At 42.3% G+C, this 18034-nt stretch overlaps 1 protein-coding gene across 3 annotated transcripts in view; it reads right to left on the reverse strand.

Moving 5' to 3' along the window:
* LOC120909279 (phospholipid-transporting ATPase IK-like) overlaps positions 1-18034 on the reverse strand; it is a 232230-nt gene that overhangs the window by 44021 nt on the left and 170175 nt on the right. For all 3 annotated transcript variants that reach the window (XM_040321017.1, XM_040321018.1, XM_040321019.1), the window contains 3 exons: positions 15346-15457; positions 11900-11975; positions 6842-6959 (listed from right to left, as the gene is read on the reverse strand). In XM_040321017.1, the coding sequence (XP_040176951.1) occupies positions 6842-6959; positions 11900-11975; positions 15346-15457 (306 nt within the window). The remainder of the gene's footprint in view (positions 1-6841; positions 6960-11899; positions 11976-15345; positions 15458-18034) is intronic.

An 18034-nucleotide genomic window follows, 5' to 3' on the forward strand; every position in this document is an offset into this window, starting at 1 on the left:
TTCATGGGGCAATTCTGCTTGAAGTGACCCAGCTGTTTGCACCGGAAGCAGCGTTGTTCGTTGCCCTCCTGGCGATGATAGCGAGGGCTAGATGTCACCGGTCTGTTAGGAGGTTGGTATCTAGCGGTTGGTGGGTGTGAGGGCGCCGTTGGTTGTGGGGGTTGTACCCGTGGTGTGACCTGGTTTGTCTTGCGAGTATCCGCATATTCATCCGCCAACTTCGCGGCCTCTGGTAGAGTCATGGGCCTGCGATCTCTCACCCAATCTTTGACGTCCGTCTGGATGTGATTGTAAAATTGCTCCAGGAGCATTAGTTGCAAAATGTCCTCTGCGGTGGTGGCCTGGCTGCTGTTAACCCAGTTAGAGGCCGACAGGGACAATTGGCATGCCCATTCCGCATAAGAGTCTTTCGTGGTTTTGCGTGAGTCCCTGAACTTCTGTCGGTGGGACTCTGGGGTTACTGCATAACGAGCCAGGAGCACTTCTTTAACCCGGGCGTAGCTATGAATATCCTGATCTGGCACGGTCCGGAAAGCATCAGAAGCTTTGCCTGACAGTTTGCCTGACAATATTGCAACCCACTCTCCTCTAGCTATTCGGTGCAGGTTACATTGTCGCTCAAAATCCGCCAGGAAGTTATCAATCTCACAGTCCTTTTCATCAAAAGCTTTAAAAGCGCTAAACGGAATCTTCCTTGCGTCTGCTGTGCTGTACTCACTGTTTGGAGAATGTGCGGCTGCTTGTTGGACTGCTGCCAGTTTTAACTGTAGTTCTGCGTCCCTTATTTGTTTATCCTTCTGTAGTTCTGCGTCCTTTATTTGTTTATCCTCCTGTAGCTCTGCGTCTCTTATTTCTTTAGCCTCCTGTAGCTCTGCGTCCCTTATTTGTTTATCCTTCTGTAGTTCTGCGTCCCTTATTTGTTTAGCCTTCTGTAGCTCCGCGTCTCTTATTTCTTTAGCCTCCTTCGCTAATAGGTCCATCACTTTCAGTACCACATCTGGCGTTGGGTTCGGGCCGAACCACGCTAGCTTCTCTCTCATTAGCTTGTTGGCTGGCGATTCCTCCTCCTGAATCACTGGTGTCTCCATCTCTTGTACTGCTGGCGTTGCTGCAATCCCGTCCTCCTGGTCTAGCTCCATTGATTCTGCTATGATGACCCGCTTGGTTTTGTTGCTAGCAATCCTTCCACGAACTTCCAGTAGTTCTTCCAGTGTCTGCTTGGAATCCGGGTGTGAAGGGGAATAGAAGGGAAAAAATCCCACTGCTACCAACCAATTGTGACGGTATCGGTATGATATCCCCGTCAACGTTCCCTTCTTCCCATAACGAAAATCACCCCAATATTCCACGAGGAGGGATATCCCTGGAATCGCCCAGAAAGCCACACATGAGACCAGCTTACTGCTTGAACAACACAGACTTTAATGTTTTTTCACACAGCTTATATGTCATTTCCAAAACTGTTACAATGACAAATCTCCGCCCCCCTCACACTGGGGCTTCCATACAGATGAGTAGGTAGACACGACGGGGCCGATGCTGAAACACATTTTCTTTAGACAATGACATCAATGACGCTGAGCACTAGCTGTACTGAATACATCAACCAGACCGCTCGACCCCGCATATAGAGAGATAATTACCACAATGAAGCAATCAGAATAATTAACACAAGCCACTTAAACCCAGCTCTCCTTCACACAACACAATAGATCAATTAACCTTTAGAAATAGTGAGGGGACATTAGCACATCAATAACCTGGCTAGCAGGGAGCAGTAAACTGAGACATATAGGCAAATGTATCACAGGGCTGTCCCCAAATTTTACAACAAGCATACAATTGTCTAAAATATCTTTGTGTGCTGTAGCATTAGGGGTCCCTTTACTGGAAACATCTGAACTGTAATTTGAAGAGGTGTCCACGTACTTTGGACATATAGGGCCAGATTCACATAGAATTACGTTGCTCCACGGCAGCGTAACGTATCTGATTTACGTTACACCGCTGCAGGTTTACAGCGTAAGTGCCTGATTATCAAAACTCTTACCTGTAAACTTGCTGCGGTGTGACATAAATCCGTTCGGCGCAAAGCCGCCTAATTCAAATGGGGCGGGCACCATTTAAATTAGGCGCGTATCCGCGCCGAATGTACTGCGCATGCTCCGTCGGGTAAATTACCCGACGTGCATTGCGCTAAATGACATCGCACGGATGTCATTTGTTTAGACGTTAACGTAAATGGTGTCCAGCGCCATTCACGGATGACTTACGCAAACAACGTGATTTTTTAAATTTCGACGCGGGAATGGCGGCCATACTTAACATGGCTTAGAACACCTAGGGCTCAGTCCTAATTTTACGCGGCGTAACTCGACGGAAACGACGTAAAGTTAGATCGACGAGCAGCGCGGACGTTCGGGAATCGCCGTAACTAGTCATTTGCATATTTTTACACTGACCGCAATGGCCTCGCCACCTAGCGGCCGGCCTAGAATTGCATCCTTAAGATCCGACAGTGTAAAACAATTACACCTGTCGGATCTAAGGGCTATCTATGCGTAACTGATTCTATGAATCAGGCGCATAGATACGACAATCGTATCTCAGAGATACGACGGCGTATCAAGGGATACGCCGTCGTATCTCTTTTGTGAATCTGGCCCATAGTGCATACCTTTAAAAATACTATTGTAAAAAAAAAAAATATGGGCAAGAAAAAACACTCAAAAAACCAACCCTTTAATTTGGAGGTTATTGGAAAGTAAATGATCCCTTGATTTAGATATTAAACTATGAGGATTGCAATGGAAGCACCGTACCAATAATCAGTGGGCCAGATTCACAGAGACTTACGACGGCATATCTCCAGATACGCCGTTGTAAGTCCGATTGTGCGCCGCCGTATCTATGCGCCTGATTCTTAGAATCAGTTACGCATAGATTTCCCTAAGATCCGACCGGCGTAAGTCTCTTACACCGTCGTATCTTAGGCTGCATATTTACGCTGGCCGCTAGGTGGCGCTTCTGTCGATTTCAGCGAGGAATATGCAAATTAGGTAGATACGCTGATTCACAAACATACGTCTGCCCGGCGCATTTTTTTACGTCGTTTATGTTAGGCTTTTTCCGGCGTAAAGTTACCCCTGGGTCTATGAGGCGCAGCCAATGTTAAGTATGGCCGTCGTTCCCACGACAAAATTTGAATTTTTTACGTCGTTTGCGTAAGTCGTTCGCGAATAGGGCTGGACGTAAATTACGTTCACGTCGAAAGCATGAGGATTTGCCGACGTCATTTGGAGCATGCGCACTCGGATATGTCCACGGACGGCGCATGCGCCGTTCGTTAAAAACGTGGGGTCACTACTATTTTACATAGTACACGCCCCCAACCAGCCTATTTTGAATTAGGCGGGCTTACGCCGGCTCAGTTACACTGCGCCGCCGTAAGTTTAAGCGCAAGTTCTATGTGAATACACAACCTGCTGCTCAAACTTACGGCGGCGTAGTGTATCTGAGATACGCTACGCCCGCCTAAAGATAGGCGATTCTACCTGAATCTGGCCCATTGGGTCCAAATACATTTTTAATAATTTTAGGGGTTTTGGCAGTCCCCCTTCATCGAGGCTTGGAAATTGTGTGAATTTGAAGTAAGTGAAATCAAGGAAAAGATGTGATATTTGTTAAAAAAATAGACATTCATTCAAGCAATCGCTTGAAGGATAGACCTTGTGAGCAAGCCCATTGGGGTTGTGCTGTTACACTTGTTGTATGTAAAATATAATATAATGCATAGTCATTGTAAATGTTCATATAACTGTGAACTGAGAAATTGCATAGTTAGAGATGTTTTTTTATTTTTATTATTCATACTTTTTTATTATTCATACTTACCTGTCCCCTGGTGCCTCTACACCGAGAACCGATCGATCGAATACTGCTGAATCGCTCGGTTCTCACAGCTCCCCAAGCAGAGAGCTGGTTATTGTCAGTCACAGCTCTCTGCTCTGCCCCCTCCTCGCTAATCGGAGCGTCCGGCTCAGGCTCTCTGAGAGGCTGATCCAGGTGTCGGTCCAGGGATCTAGGCGGATCCCAACTCCATGGTCGTGATGACGCTGAGTCTGGATAGACTCTGTGACATCAGCAGAGAGTGGACTTCAGCCTGCTCTCTGCTAAAAACGAGTCATAAGAGTGCAAAACAAACGGCACTCCTGTGATCCATAGGAGAAGTACAACCAAATGAGCTTTGGTTACACTTCTTTAATTTCCTTTGTTTATTTGTGTGATGGAACTGCTTGGGCACCCCGACTAGGTGCTTCCGTCCGCCAAACAGCCCTTCCTGCCCTCCAAACCATTCCAAGCAGATCAAGAGCTAAAACCAGTCCCTTTTACCCCAATTAAAATACACAGACAATATGTGAGGTAAAAACCAAAAGAATGGCTGGTTATTGGAAACTCAGACCCATACTTTATACCCTACAGAAGGGCATCCCCTCCTGATAATATTACCCTAACAATACAAACTGTCTAAACATTAAGTTAATTAAACAACTTTCCCCCTGGGCAATGTTGTGATTTTTCAGATATCTCACTCCAGGTCAGACTGGCCAACACCGAGCTCATGAAGTACACTACACATTAACACAGTAGTTTTCTAGCAGACAATAGGTGAGTTAATCAGCACAGTTAATACAAACAGTGATCTCCATCCTCTTCAGACTACTAGGCAACAGAAGACCAAGGGGTTTCCATGGCTCATTGAAAAGCTTTATTTTCACATACATCAGTTTACTTAGTTTCAAGCTGGCATAGACCATCATGGCTTTCCTGACTGTTAAATGTCATAATGTCCTTTTGCATAATATAACAGGACATCTTTCTAAATGCTTGCAGCTCCCTAAAAATGACAGGGGCCATAGTCAGTGGGTAAGAGGCTTTGTCAGGGACTTACCTCCCAGCCTCACCCATCCTCATTTCTGAGGAAACAACAGTGTTCCTCCGTATTGACGCGCCGCCGCGCTTCCTGTGTGCACGCGCGTGCACAACGGGCGCGCGCGCACGCATGTTTTTGGCGCCAAAGCACACTTTAAAAGCCATTGCTGGACTCAAACACATTGCTGCCTGATCTGCAGTTTTAGAGTGAACTTACACTTGAAACCTGATCCTGAATTACTGACTGAACCTTGACCCGGCTTGTTGACTATCCGTATCTCTCTAATCCCTGACTCCGGCTTGTTTGACTACCCTTCTGATTGGATCCACCGTTGCCAGACCCACCTGCTTGCACCACGACTACGCTTCAGTTACCTTCATCTGAACCATCTGATTATCCGTTGTGACCCGGCTTGCCTGACCCTGCTGTTTCTTGCTTCCTATTTATCTGCTTGCTTCATCAGCTTGTTGCCATTGCAGTCGTATAACCTGTCAGGGTCGCTGACCCCCTCTTCTGCCTCAGTGCCGTCTGCACCTCACCGCCAGAGAGACTCAGCCACCTACATCTATTCATCACTGCATCGGCACTCCTACCCCGCTGTGCTCCGAGTCCGCTGTCCCCACTTCAGCGGCTCGTGAACCAGAGCCGTAAGAGAGGCCTCCTACAACTAGACTCTAAACATACCAGGTACGTAACAGGCTTGCCCCTAGTTCTCTCCAAAAGCCCCTGTCCTGGTTGGGTCTTTTTCTGTCTTCTTTTCTGTGTTCCACCCACTTGTGATGCATTTCCTCTTCCTTCACACTGTCTGTATGGGATAAGAGATGGACGCTTGTTTCTAGGCCTCATGTAATCTGTTCACATCCAGGAACACATTACAATGTTTTGATCTGCAAGCAGGCCCGTCGCTACAAGGCAGGCAAACCAAGCAATTGCTTGGGGCCCCGAATTGGCCTGGGGCCCCAAGCAGGGCCCTTGCTGCGCTTCCTATATGCTGCAGCCGCCTGAGCGCTCTATAGAGAGCCTGCAGCACTGCTGCCTTGAGTCGTCACTTCCCCTTCTCTGTAGTGTGGCCAAGCTCCTCTTCCTTCCTCCTATCAGTCCGGACTCCGGCCGGGTACCACGCGGTACAGGAGATTCAGTTTCCTGTTCCCGGCCGGAGTGACAGGAAGTGCACACTGAGTGCTCACTTCCTTTCAGTACGGCTGGGAACAGGAAACTGAATCTCCTGCTGCGTGGCACGGACCCGGTAGGGAAGGGGGCCAGGAGGGGGCGTTAAAAGAACATAGGTAAGGAGGGGGCCCAGGAGGGAGTAAAAAGAACATGGGGGGGTTTTGCGTGCATGCTTTGGGGGGCCTCCATGTCCATTTTGCTTGGGGCCCCCAAATTCCTTCAAACGGCCCTGTCTGCAAGTACTGTTTTTTTTCAATCATCTGCTACATCTTGTTGTCTGCTGTAATCTTTCAATAAAGATCCTTTTGGATATGAAAAGGTATTTGGTGAGTTCAGCTATCCGATAAAGACTGTCCACGATGATTGTACCAGCCAGGTATAGAGGTCTTAGCAAGGTATAAGTTACTATTAGAACAGTTGGAGTCAGAATAGGTGTAAAACATGTTTCGGGAGCATTTTTTTTGGGGGGGGGGGGGGGGGGGTGAAAACTATATATATATGCAGTCACGTCATCAACAGTATCAAAAACTAGCTACCGAGTGAAACTTTTCATCTTAATATTTTTATTAAGTATATTTAGTATATTTAGCAACACGAACAAAGATAAGATGGTGAACAGCTGGCTGTTATTTGGCTCACTCAACCTGGAACCTTAATGAAGGTTTTTCATAAAAAAATGCAGATGATCAAACTCCAAATACAACTTACTGGTAAAACAAAAAATGTGTTACTTCTTACCAAAAATTCCCCTGTAACGACCATTGCTTTCATATTGCATTCTTTCATCATAGCAGGATCAGTGTCTTTTAATGTGGCCTCTACATTTCCATTCCCCTGGATTTCATCAAGGAGGCTCCTAGACAGTGTTAATATAAAAGATGCATCAATTATCCAGTACAAACACACAAAAAAAAACAAAGTCAGTGCTGACCCCACAAACACCTCTTCAATAATAACAGTCTATGTCAAAGTTCTCTTGCTCTAGGTGCTACAGCTCACAGATCCACTGGGTGGCGGACTCAAATCTGAAACATACAAAAGGGAAAGAGAGCGCGCGACTGCCCTAGTATAATACAATTTTTATTGATTAAAATTAAAGATCAAAGGTAGAGGTTTGCACTCACAAACATGGGACATGAATCGCATGTACAGCTGGATGCATGCCTCCTTTCCTAGTCTGTATAACTGGGTTGGCTCCCAAGAACGAGTGGTGATGGTATGGTGTGTTAATTAAAACCCTGCATCCTCATCTCGTCAGGCTGTGTCTGCTGCTGAACACGTGTACGGTCCAGCCAGCGTGACGTCACTCGCGTCTGGAAAGGGGAATCAAAGTGAGTGTAATGTCTCCTCTAGCTCACAAACAAATGGTTTCCAAGACTACATGTTTCGGAGGCGCAGCCTCCTTCTTCAGGTCCTGACAAGATGAGGAGGCAGGGTTTAAATTAACATCCCATAACATACCATCACCACTCGTTCTTTGGAGCCAACCCAGCTATACAGACCAGGAAAGGAGGCATACATTCAGCTGTACATGCGATTCATGTCCCATGTTTGTGAGTGCAAACCTCTACCTTTAGGATTTAATTTTAATCATTAAAAATGGTATTATACTAGGGCAGTCGTGCGCTCTCTTTCCCTTTGTATCAATTAGTCAGTATCTGCTGTGGACAGACCTAAATTATAAGGGACCTGTCATGATGTATCACACCTGAGTTAGACACTTCCAATCAAAGAGACTCTTTAACCTGTTTCGTTTTCTGTAAGGCCGGCTTATCAAGGGCCTGTCCTCCCCACTCTCATAAAATCTTGGTTAGTGGGCTGATTTTGAATTCTGTGAAGAGCATTGCGCCTCTGCCTGCAGTATTCAGGACCCATTCACTCTCCAAGAAAGAAGAGGGCAACAAAGGTCTTGTAACCTCATCAGACTGGACCAAAGACAAATAGAAAATACAATTTTAAAAGGTGGGGGGCTCCAAGAGAGGGCGGGGGAAGGGGTGATCCCAAGACCAGTGTTGGACTTTAAGGAAGCACAGTTCAAGGCTGTTCTGCTGATCATTGTTTTTTTTTCTCAAAATTCTTTATTTATTCACCACAGAGAGCGTGTCCACACGGATCACAGTGATATCATAAACACAATGACATCTACAGGTATACAGGCAAAAACTCAATCAGATACACGTAGCCATTAAGTTCAACCCAAGTGTCCGATGGGTTATCATGTAGCGTCAGGCCACCTGCCCTCTCGGGCGGTACGTAGCCGTCTCCGTGCTAACAGCGCTAAGCCCACCGTGCTACATCCATCCCGGCGCTGTCGGTCTAATAGTATCTGCCCATAGGACGAGGCATGAAATCAAGGATCCGTGGACCCGCCCACTTTTTTCCAATATCTAAAGGGTAGTAAGAGAGAAAGAAAGAGAATTAGAAGAGAATTGCAGCTCCCGAGACTCCCGGTGGAGGGCGTGGAGAGAAGGAAGGGAAGGGAGGGGGGTGGGGGGGGGAACCCGCGAGCATGGATCCATGTGTCTATCAGACCCGTCCACATACATCTCGGGTCGACAAATCTGCATCCTTACTGTCAGGGGGGAGAATCTGTCCCACGGTTCTAAGTCGGGTTCTTGAGGTTTTGTCCTTCATCTGAGTAGGTGTAGATGTTCCACAACTGCCAGGTTTGTTTGTACGATTCCTGTCTATCTTGGTCTGTAAGAATCAGGTCCTCCATCCTGTTAATATCATCCACCTTCTGTAGCCACATCGCTACAGTCGGTGGGTTTGGGGACTTCCAGCAAATGGGGATGCACGCTTTGGCTGCATCCAGAAGGTGTCGGATGATCGATTTTTTGTAAACGTGTGCGGGGATGTCATTGGCGTGTAACAAGAGATACGCTGGGTCATCGGTGATCTGTCGGTCTGTGAACTTTTGTGAAATCCTCCTGACTTCCGTCCAGAAGGGCCTCAATGCTGATCATTGTTTAACTGCTACAGAGTCACGGGTTTGGCATTAATATACATCCAGATAATTGTCTCGGGGAACCCAATCTGCACATATTTGTTCCATGTCAGTTACACACAAAGTGCTAAAACCAGGATTCATTTAAAAACCAGCTGGCCATACACTAGTAGAACTTCGTACTAAAATGTTCTTTTACAAAAGGTTTTAATAATGTTTGATCAAACAAACAGAGCCAACAATTCTGTAGTTACAATGCAGAATATTCAAGTACAAACCAAAAAGGCGAACATAATCAAGATCAACGCCTCAAAAGATTTAGAACTATAGAAAATGAAATAGTCAAGACAATTCTCGGTTCATGCCATAGCATAGGAATTATTGTTACAAGAGCATCCGACCACATGGCTAGGTGCACATAGCTAGGAACTGAATGTTGAGCCGAGTGCTCACTCTATAAACTAAGACGAAAAGAAAGAAACATTAAAAAATAAATACATGCATCGTAACCATCCAGACCAGGACAATGCCAGGTGGCCAGTTGGTTGGATGCTCTAGTAACATTAATTCCTATGCTATGGCTTAAACCCAGACTTGTCTAGACTATTTCATTTTCTATAGTTCTAAACATTATATTATAAGCATATAAATGAACAAGAAATGGAAGGGCAGAAAGAGCAGAAAGAGAGGGCAGAAGGCCAGAAAGTGAGGGCAGAAGGCGCAGATAGTGGAGGCAGAAAAAGAAAAGAGCGAAGAGTAAAAAAGAGAGAAGGAAAGAGTCCCATGTGAAAGAAAAAAGTGATACACGCTACACACTGTAGCAAAGCTACTGATGTAAGTATCCACAACAACCATCCAAACCAACAACTAAACAGTGATGACTAGTGGTGAATGAATAACATAACATTAAAAATGTTTCCCCTGATGAAGTCACGAGGTACGTGACGTAACAGTGTCGAAACATAGAAACACTAATTCGAAAGGGTGGGATTGTACAAAAATTTTCATTTTTGGAACGTTTTCTAATGGATAGTGGGGTCAAATAAACGTTTGCTTCCAGCTGTAGTGATAAAAAAAATGTAAAGGTGCAGTATAAAACATTTTTCTCAAAGGAAGGAAATTCTTAATGTGCATGCAGTTTTCACCTGGAAAAAAACTTACAAAAAAATTGGAATATGCTGTAACGAAACCGGTTTAAATACATCTGGGAATACATTCAAATGGCTGATCTGGATGAAATTTGGGGGACTTTCAAATTAAATTAGTTGACTCAAAAGAACATTATAATGATAATTTTTATGTGGACATTTATATGAATTTCTACTAGCGAGTGCCCACGCCTGCCAGGAAGCTGTCACAGGCAGTGAGACATTTTCCAATCCGCGGCTACACAGATGGGGAAATGTCTCACTACCTGTGATTAGCCCCCTGGAGTGTCAGCTTCCTGGCGGGGGTAGGCACTTGGACTTTGAGAACACTCCTGAGCTGACCTGTTTTTTTTTTTCTCTGCTGCAGTTTTACTTTTTCAGGCAGGTCTGCTCTTCACTCCCAGCTTGTGATTGGACAGTGAAAAGAGAAGCAGCCGACTCATGAGCTCATCTCTTTTTTTTTGCTCTTCTCCTAACAGCATGCTCTTTATACCGCAGAAAACACAAATTTCGGTACTTACACATTGCTTGCAAAAAATACATGCAATAAATTTATTATAAATACAGAGCTGCATTAAGCTAATTTTACATGTTCCAGGAGTTCAGCTTTTGCTGATCATGATTTGCAAATGTGTATCATTAGATTGGGCAGGGCTGCCTGCTTGTCATTTAGTAGCAAAATTAGAACGGCTCACACTGAAAGATGGCAGCACTCAAGTTGTCCCAGTTGATGTGGTCAAAAGGGCCCAGTGGCGGTGCGTCCATAGGGACGCAGGAGCGCCGCCCCCTCTGGCTCGCTCACAGCCAGTAAAATATACAGATTCATACACTGTATGAATCTGTATATTTTCGCCGCTGCCGCCCACTATTCAGCTGGCCGGATGTTGAGCGCCGGTCAGCTGAATAGCGGCAGCTGACTGGCTGTGTGGAAGTGCCTATCAGGGCCAGTACAGCCAGTACTGAGGCTGTAGTCGGTTTCCTGAAGCTCATCCTCGGGACGTACCGGCCGTACGTCCGAGGATAAGACTGACAGGCGTCTCAGCCAATCAGGTAACCTGATTGGCTGAAGCGTCATCGAGGGCGGGACGAGGGACATCGAGGGACGTAGAAGCCATAAAGGTAAGTGCCAGGGGGGGGGTACTGGGCACGGTGGCTACAAGTGGGGGCACAGTGGCTACAAGTGGGGGCACAGTGGCTACAAGTGGGGGTACAGTGGCTACAAGTGGGGGCACAGTGGCTACAAGTGGGGGCACAGTGGCGACAATTGGGGGCACAGTGGTGACAATTGGGGGCACAGTGGCGACAATTGGGGGCACAGTGGCAACAATTGGGGGCACAGTGGCAACAATTGGGGGCACAGTGGCAACAATTGGGGGCACAGTGGTGACAATTGGGGGCACACTGGCGACAATTGGGGGCACAGTGGCTGTGTTTGATGGCATAGTGGTGACAATTGATGGCACAGTAGCTGCGTTTGATGGTATGGCACAGTGGCTGTGTTTTGATGGCATGGCACGGTGGCTGCGTTTTGATGGCATGGCACAGTGGCTGCGTTTTGATGGCACAGTGACTGCATTTGATGGCATGGCACAGTGGTGACAATTGATAGGTACAGTGAGGCTGCAATTGTTTTTTTTTTTTTTTTTCGTTTGCGCCCCCCCAAAAATTTTGAGCACCAGCCGCCACTGGTCAAAACCTTACCTTATTTCAGTCTCGTCCAAAAGCTGCATGTCGCTTGAAAGAAGGTTACAGGAATATGCAATGTTTATAGCCGTCTCTGAAAAATAAAACATTTTAAAGCCTCTAAGTATTTCCAATTTTTACATAATCTAGGATCATCCAGACCAATGTATAAAGACTGGAAGAAATGGATGAAAACTGCTTGCAACAACCGAATCTTGGCTTGATTGCATTTTTTTCAAAACTGTCGCTCTATTTTTGTTTATAGCGCAAAAAATAAAAACCGCAGAGGTGATCAAATATCACCAAAAGAAAGTTCTATTTGTGGGGAAAAAAGGACGCCAATTTTGTTTGGGAGCCACGTCGCACGACCACGCAATTGTCTGTTAAAGCGACGCAGTCCCGAACTGTAAAAACCCCTTGGGTCTTTAGGCAGCATTTTGGTCCGGGGCTTAAGTGCTTAAGGCTGACAACTCTAAGCTGCTGCCTTGAAATCAACAATAGTGTTGTCAGTTAGACATGTGCACTGCCAAAAAAATCTTTTTTTTTCGTTTATGTTATTTTCGTTTTTTTTTTTTTCGGAAATTCGGGAATTCGGGAAATTAAAAAAAAGAAATGTGGTTGTTTCATTCGTTTTTGTTTTTTTTCGGAAATTCGAAAAAAAAATCGAAAAATATTTTTTTCCGTTTTATTCGTTTTTTTGCTTTTTTCGTAAATTCGGAACGAATAAAACGGAAAAAACGAAATTTCAGAAAAAAAACGAATGAAACGAAAATGAAAAAAAAATTTTGGCGGAAATTCGGAATTCGAAAAAATTTCGGAAAATTTGAAAAATGAAAAAATTCGGCAGTAGGAAAATGTTTTAATTCTAAAATTCGGGATTTCGGAATTTCTAAAATTCGAAAATGAAAAAAAAAATCGAAAATTCCACAATTTCGAAGATTCCACAATTTCGAAAATTCGAAAATTCAGATTTTTTAATTTTCGATTTTTTTTTAATTTTCGAATTTTCAAATTTTTCACATTTTCAAATTTTTCATTTTCGAAAATTCTAAAATGAAAAATTTGTAAATTCGAAAAAAAAAAAAAAATCGTATATTCGAAATCTCGAAAATGAAAAATTCGAAATTTCGAAAATGGAAAATTCTAAAATGGAAAATTCGAAAATGAAAAATTCGACATTTCGACAATTCGAAATTGAAAAATTCGAAAATTCGAAATTTCGAAAATTGGAAATTTCGAAATTCGAAAGTAAAACATTTCGAAAATTCGAAATTTGAAAATTCGAAAATGAAAAATTCGAAATTTGAAAATTCTAAATGTGAAAATTCGAATATTCGAAAAATAAAAAATGAAAAATTTGAAATTTCTAAAATTGAAAAATTCCAAAATAAAAAATGAAAAATTCGAAAATTCGAAATTTGAAAATTCGAAAATGAAAAATTCGAAATTTGAAAATTCTAAATGTGAAAATTCGAATATTCGAAAAATAAAAAATGAAAAATTTGAAATTTCTAAAATTGAAAAATTCGAAAATAAAAAATGAAAAATTCGAAAATTCGAAATTTGAAAATTCGAAAATGAAAAATTTGAAAGTTGAAAATTCGAAAATGAACTATTCGAAAATTCAAAATTGAAAAATTCGAAAATTCGAAATTTCGAAAATTGGAAATTTCGAAATTCGAAAGTAAAACATTTCGAAAATTCGAAATGTGAAAATTCGAAAATGAAAAATTCGAAATTTGAAAATTCTAAATGTGAAAATTCGAATATTCGAAAAATAAAAAATGAAAAATTTGAAATTTCTAAAATTGAAAAATTCCAGAATAAAAAATGAAAAATTCGAAAATTCGAAATTTGAAAATGAAAAATTTGAAAGTTGAAAATTCGAAAATGAACTATTCGAAAATTCGAAAATTCAAAATTGAAAAATTCGAAAATTCGAAATTTCGAAAATTGGAAATTTCGAAATTCGAAAGTAAAACATTTCGAAAATTCGAAAATGAAAAATTTGAAAGTTGAAAATTCGAAAATGAACTATTCGAAAATTCAAAATTGAAAAATTCGAAAATTCGAAATTTCGAAAATTGGAAATTTCGAAATTCGAAAGTAAAACATTTCGAAAATTCGAAATTTGAAAATTCGAAAATGAAAAATTCGAAATTTGAAAATTCTAAATGTGAAAATTCGAATATTCGAAAAATAAAAAATGAAAAATTTGAAATTTCTAAAATTGAAAAATTCCAGAATAAAAAATGAAAAATTCGAAAATTCGAAATTTGAAAATTCGAAAATGAAAAATTTGAAAGTTGAAAATTCGAAAATGAACTATTCGAAAATTCGAAAATTCAAAATTGAAAAATTCGAAAATTCGAAATTTCGAAAATTGGAAATTTCGAAATTCGAAAGTAAAACATTTCGAAAATTCGAAATTTGAAAATTCGAAAATGAAAAATTCGAAATTTGAAAATTCTAAATGTGAAAATTCGAATATTCGAAAAATAAAAAATGAAAAATTTGAAATTTCTAAAATTGAAAAATTCCAAAATAAAAAATGAAAAATTCGAAAATTCGAAATTTGAAAATTCGAAAATGAAAAATTTGAAAGTTGAAAATTCGAAAATGAACTATTCGAAAATTCGAAAATTCAAAATTGAAAAATTCAAAAATTCGAAAAATTAAATAATCGAAAATTCGAAAAAATGAAAAATTCGAAATGTGAAAATTCGAAATTTGAAAATTCGAAATATAAAAAATTTGAAATATAAAAAATTTGAAATTTCTAAAATTGAAAAATTCGAAAATGAAAAATCCGAATTTCCGAAATTCTGAAATACGAAAATTCGGAATTTCTAAAATTAAAAAAAAAAACGAAAAATGTTCGTATTTCCGAAAATCCGAATTTCCGAAATTCGGAAATACGAAAATTCAGAAATTAAAAAAATCGGAAATACGAAAATTCGGAAATTAAAAATTCGGAATTTCGGGAATTAAAAAATTCGGAAATTCGAATTTTCGGAAATCCGAAAATCCGGAAATTCGAAATTTTCGGAAGTCCGAAAATTCGGAAATAAATAAATTAGTTAATACGAAAATTCGGAATTTTCCGAATTTTCGTTAAAAAACGAATTAGAAACTAAATGAATTGCACATGTCTATTGTCAGTCTGCCACGGGCCATTAGGCTGCCTACCAGGTCTACTCAACTGCCAACTGAAGGGACTTGATAGGAATCTGACAACACTGCCTCTAATTGAGAAACAGTGACAAAGCTTTCTCAGCATACAACTAGAAGAGCCGTAACTGCCAGGAACTTCAGGAAATAAATGTCTTCAACAGATTCACAAATTGCTTTCGAGAACTGTACACAATGGAAAATACAGTTACATACAATTTTAAGGATGTATTAATTCATATATCTGAAATCTAGAGAGAACCGAGTAATATAAGCAGCATTACAAGTTGTACCTTTTTTATCCCCAGTGAGCATCCAAACCTTAATGTTTCCGTCTTTCAAAAGCTGGATGGTCTCTGGTACTCCTTCTTGTAGCTTGTCTTCTATGGCAGTGGCTCCAAGTATCTAAGACACACAGAACAATCTCTTAGTCTGCTTTTACGATGATTAGGCAGAAAAATAAAGGATGCTACTAAAAGAGGGGATGATGGACAATTGTTGCCCTAACGCCTCCTTCACATTAGCTCCCAAGCGTATACAGCAATATCAAACTGCACCAAAGAGGTTTACATTCTTATTCAAACTAAATTTAATTGTAGAAACGCTTCCTTATATTCCAGTTGTATCTCTATCTAAATTTAGTGGGTATTGTAGATGGGCTACAATCACCCTGAGCTGTTATTTACCTTTTCTGGTTCTGTAGTTTTTTTTTCCTGAGCCTGATAGGTTGATTGCTTTAGCCTGTTTCTGGGTGGAGGTTCCAGTAAGTGCTTCGCAGTGATGCCAGTCGGTACTTAGCAGTGATGCCAATCAGTGGCTGTCAGCGATGCCTGTCAGTGATACCTACCAGTGCCCATCAGTGCTACATATCAGTGCCGCCTAACAGTGCCTATCAGTGTTGCCCATTAGTGCCGCCCCATCAGTGCAGCTTCTCAGTGCCCATCAGTGCAGCTTCTCAGTGCCCATCAGTGCTGCCACATCAGCGAAGGAGAACAATTACAAACGGAGAAAAAAAAATTCTCCAACATTTTCTGTCTTTTTCCGTTTGTTTAGCAAAAAGTAAAAAACCCAGTGGTGATTTACCCACTTGCCGCCCGCCAATGACAGATTGACATTGGCAAAGTGGTTGTAGAATCCTGACTGGATGTCATATGACGTCCTCAGGATTCTGAGCCGCTGCGCGCCCCCGGGGGCGTGCATCGCGGCGATCGTTGTTGCAGGGTGTCAGTCTGACACCCCGCAACACCGATCAAGGTAAAGAGTCTCTCACGGAGGCTCTTTACCATGCGATCAGCCGTGTCCAATCACGGCTGATCACGATGTAAACAGCAAAAGCCGGTAATCGGCTTTTCCTCACTCGCGTCTGTCAGACGCGAGTAGAGGAGAGCCGATCGGCTGCTCCTCTGACAGGGGGGGTTTGTGCTGATCGATTATCAGCACAGCCCCCCCTGAGGATGCCCACTGGACCACCAGGGATGCCCACTGGACCACCAGGGATTCCACTAGATCACCAGGGATTTAAATCAAAGGTATACCACCCTAGACCACCAGGGATGACACATAATGGATGCCAATCAGTGCCACAATGGATGCCAATCAGTGCCCACAATGGGCATCACTGATTGGCAGGCATTGTTTGGCACTGATTGGCATCCATTAGTACAACACATTAGTTAGTGCCCATCTATGCCCATCCATGCCGCCTATCAGTGCCCATCCATGCCGCCTATCAGTGCCCATCCATGCCACCTATCAGTGCTCATACGTGTCGCCTATCCGTGCCGCCTATCCCTGCCCATCCGTGCCACCTATCCCTGCCCATCCGTGCTGCCTATCCCTGCACATCCGTGCCGCCTATCCCTGCCCATCCGTGCCGCCTATCCCTGCCCATCTGTGCCGCCTATCCCTGTCCATCCGTGCTGCCTATCTGTGCCACCTATCCGTGCCGCCCATCAGTGCCCATCCGTGCCGCCCATCAGTGCCGCATATTGTTGCCCATCATCAATGCCACCACATCAGTGCCACCTCATCGGTGCCCATCAGTGCCAGTCAGTGCAGTACCATCAGTGCCCATTAGTGAAGGAGAAAACGTACTTATTTACAATGTTTTATAACGGAAACAAAAAAAATGTTTTTTTTTTCTAAATTTTCGGTCATTTTTTATTTTTTTTTGCAGAAAATAAAAATCCCAGAGGTGATCAAATACCACCAAAAGAAAGCTCTATTTGTGGGTACAAAATGATAAAAAATTAGTTTGAGTACAGTGTAGCATGACCGCGCAATTGTAATTTAAAGTGCAACAGCACTGAAAGCTGAAAATTGGTCTGGGCGGGAAGGTGTATAAGTGCCCTGTATGGAAGTGGTTAAATAACATCAAAGGAAAACTATCCGTCTCAAAAAAAATTATAAAAATTTAATTTGGGTACAGTTTTTCATGACCGCCAGCAGTGGACCCTGCAAGAAAGGAATTTAAACGGCAACTATAGGCAAAATAAAAAATAACATATGATGCAGTCTGTCAATGGCGTTAACACAAAAATTGGTTGTTTTAATCTCTGTAAAATAGTTTTATTACCTGTTGAACCTGCCTGTAGACCTATTTTTTCACTTCCTGTAACAGGCCAAGATGCCCAAACATTTTTTATTTGGAGTAAACCATATTACACTGGTGGGGGTGCTTACAACGGTCAGCTTTTATGCATGCAGCCTAAACCGGTTTTGCAAAAGAAAAAAAAGAATCTGATGTTGTAACTGCTTGAAAAGTGTTAGATAGGGTTTGACTTGAATTTGTTCCACTTTAAAGCGGAGTTCTGGCCACAATTTCACTTTTTAAATATAAATACCCCTGCAATACACAAGCTTAATGTATTCTAGTAAAGTTAGTCTGTAAACTAAGGTCCGTTTTGTTAGGTTGTTACAGCATTTAGACACTTTATAAAATAGAAATTGACTGGGGCCATCTTAAGTGTGGGCATCATGAAG

This window comes from Rana temporaria, chromosome 8 (genome assembly GCF_905171775.1).
Source record: "Rana temporaria chromosome 8, aRanTem1.1, whole genome shotgun sequence".
In the NCBI taxonomy this organism is placed as follows: Eukaryota; Metazoa; Chordata; class Amphibia; order Anura; family Ranidae; genus Rana; species Rana temporaria.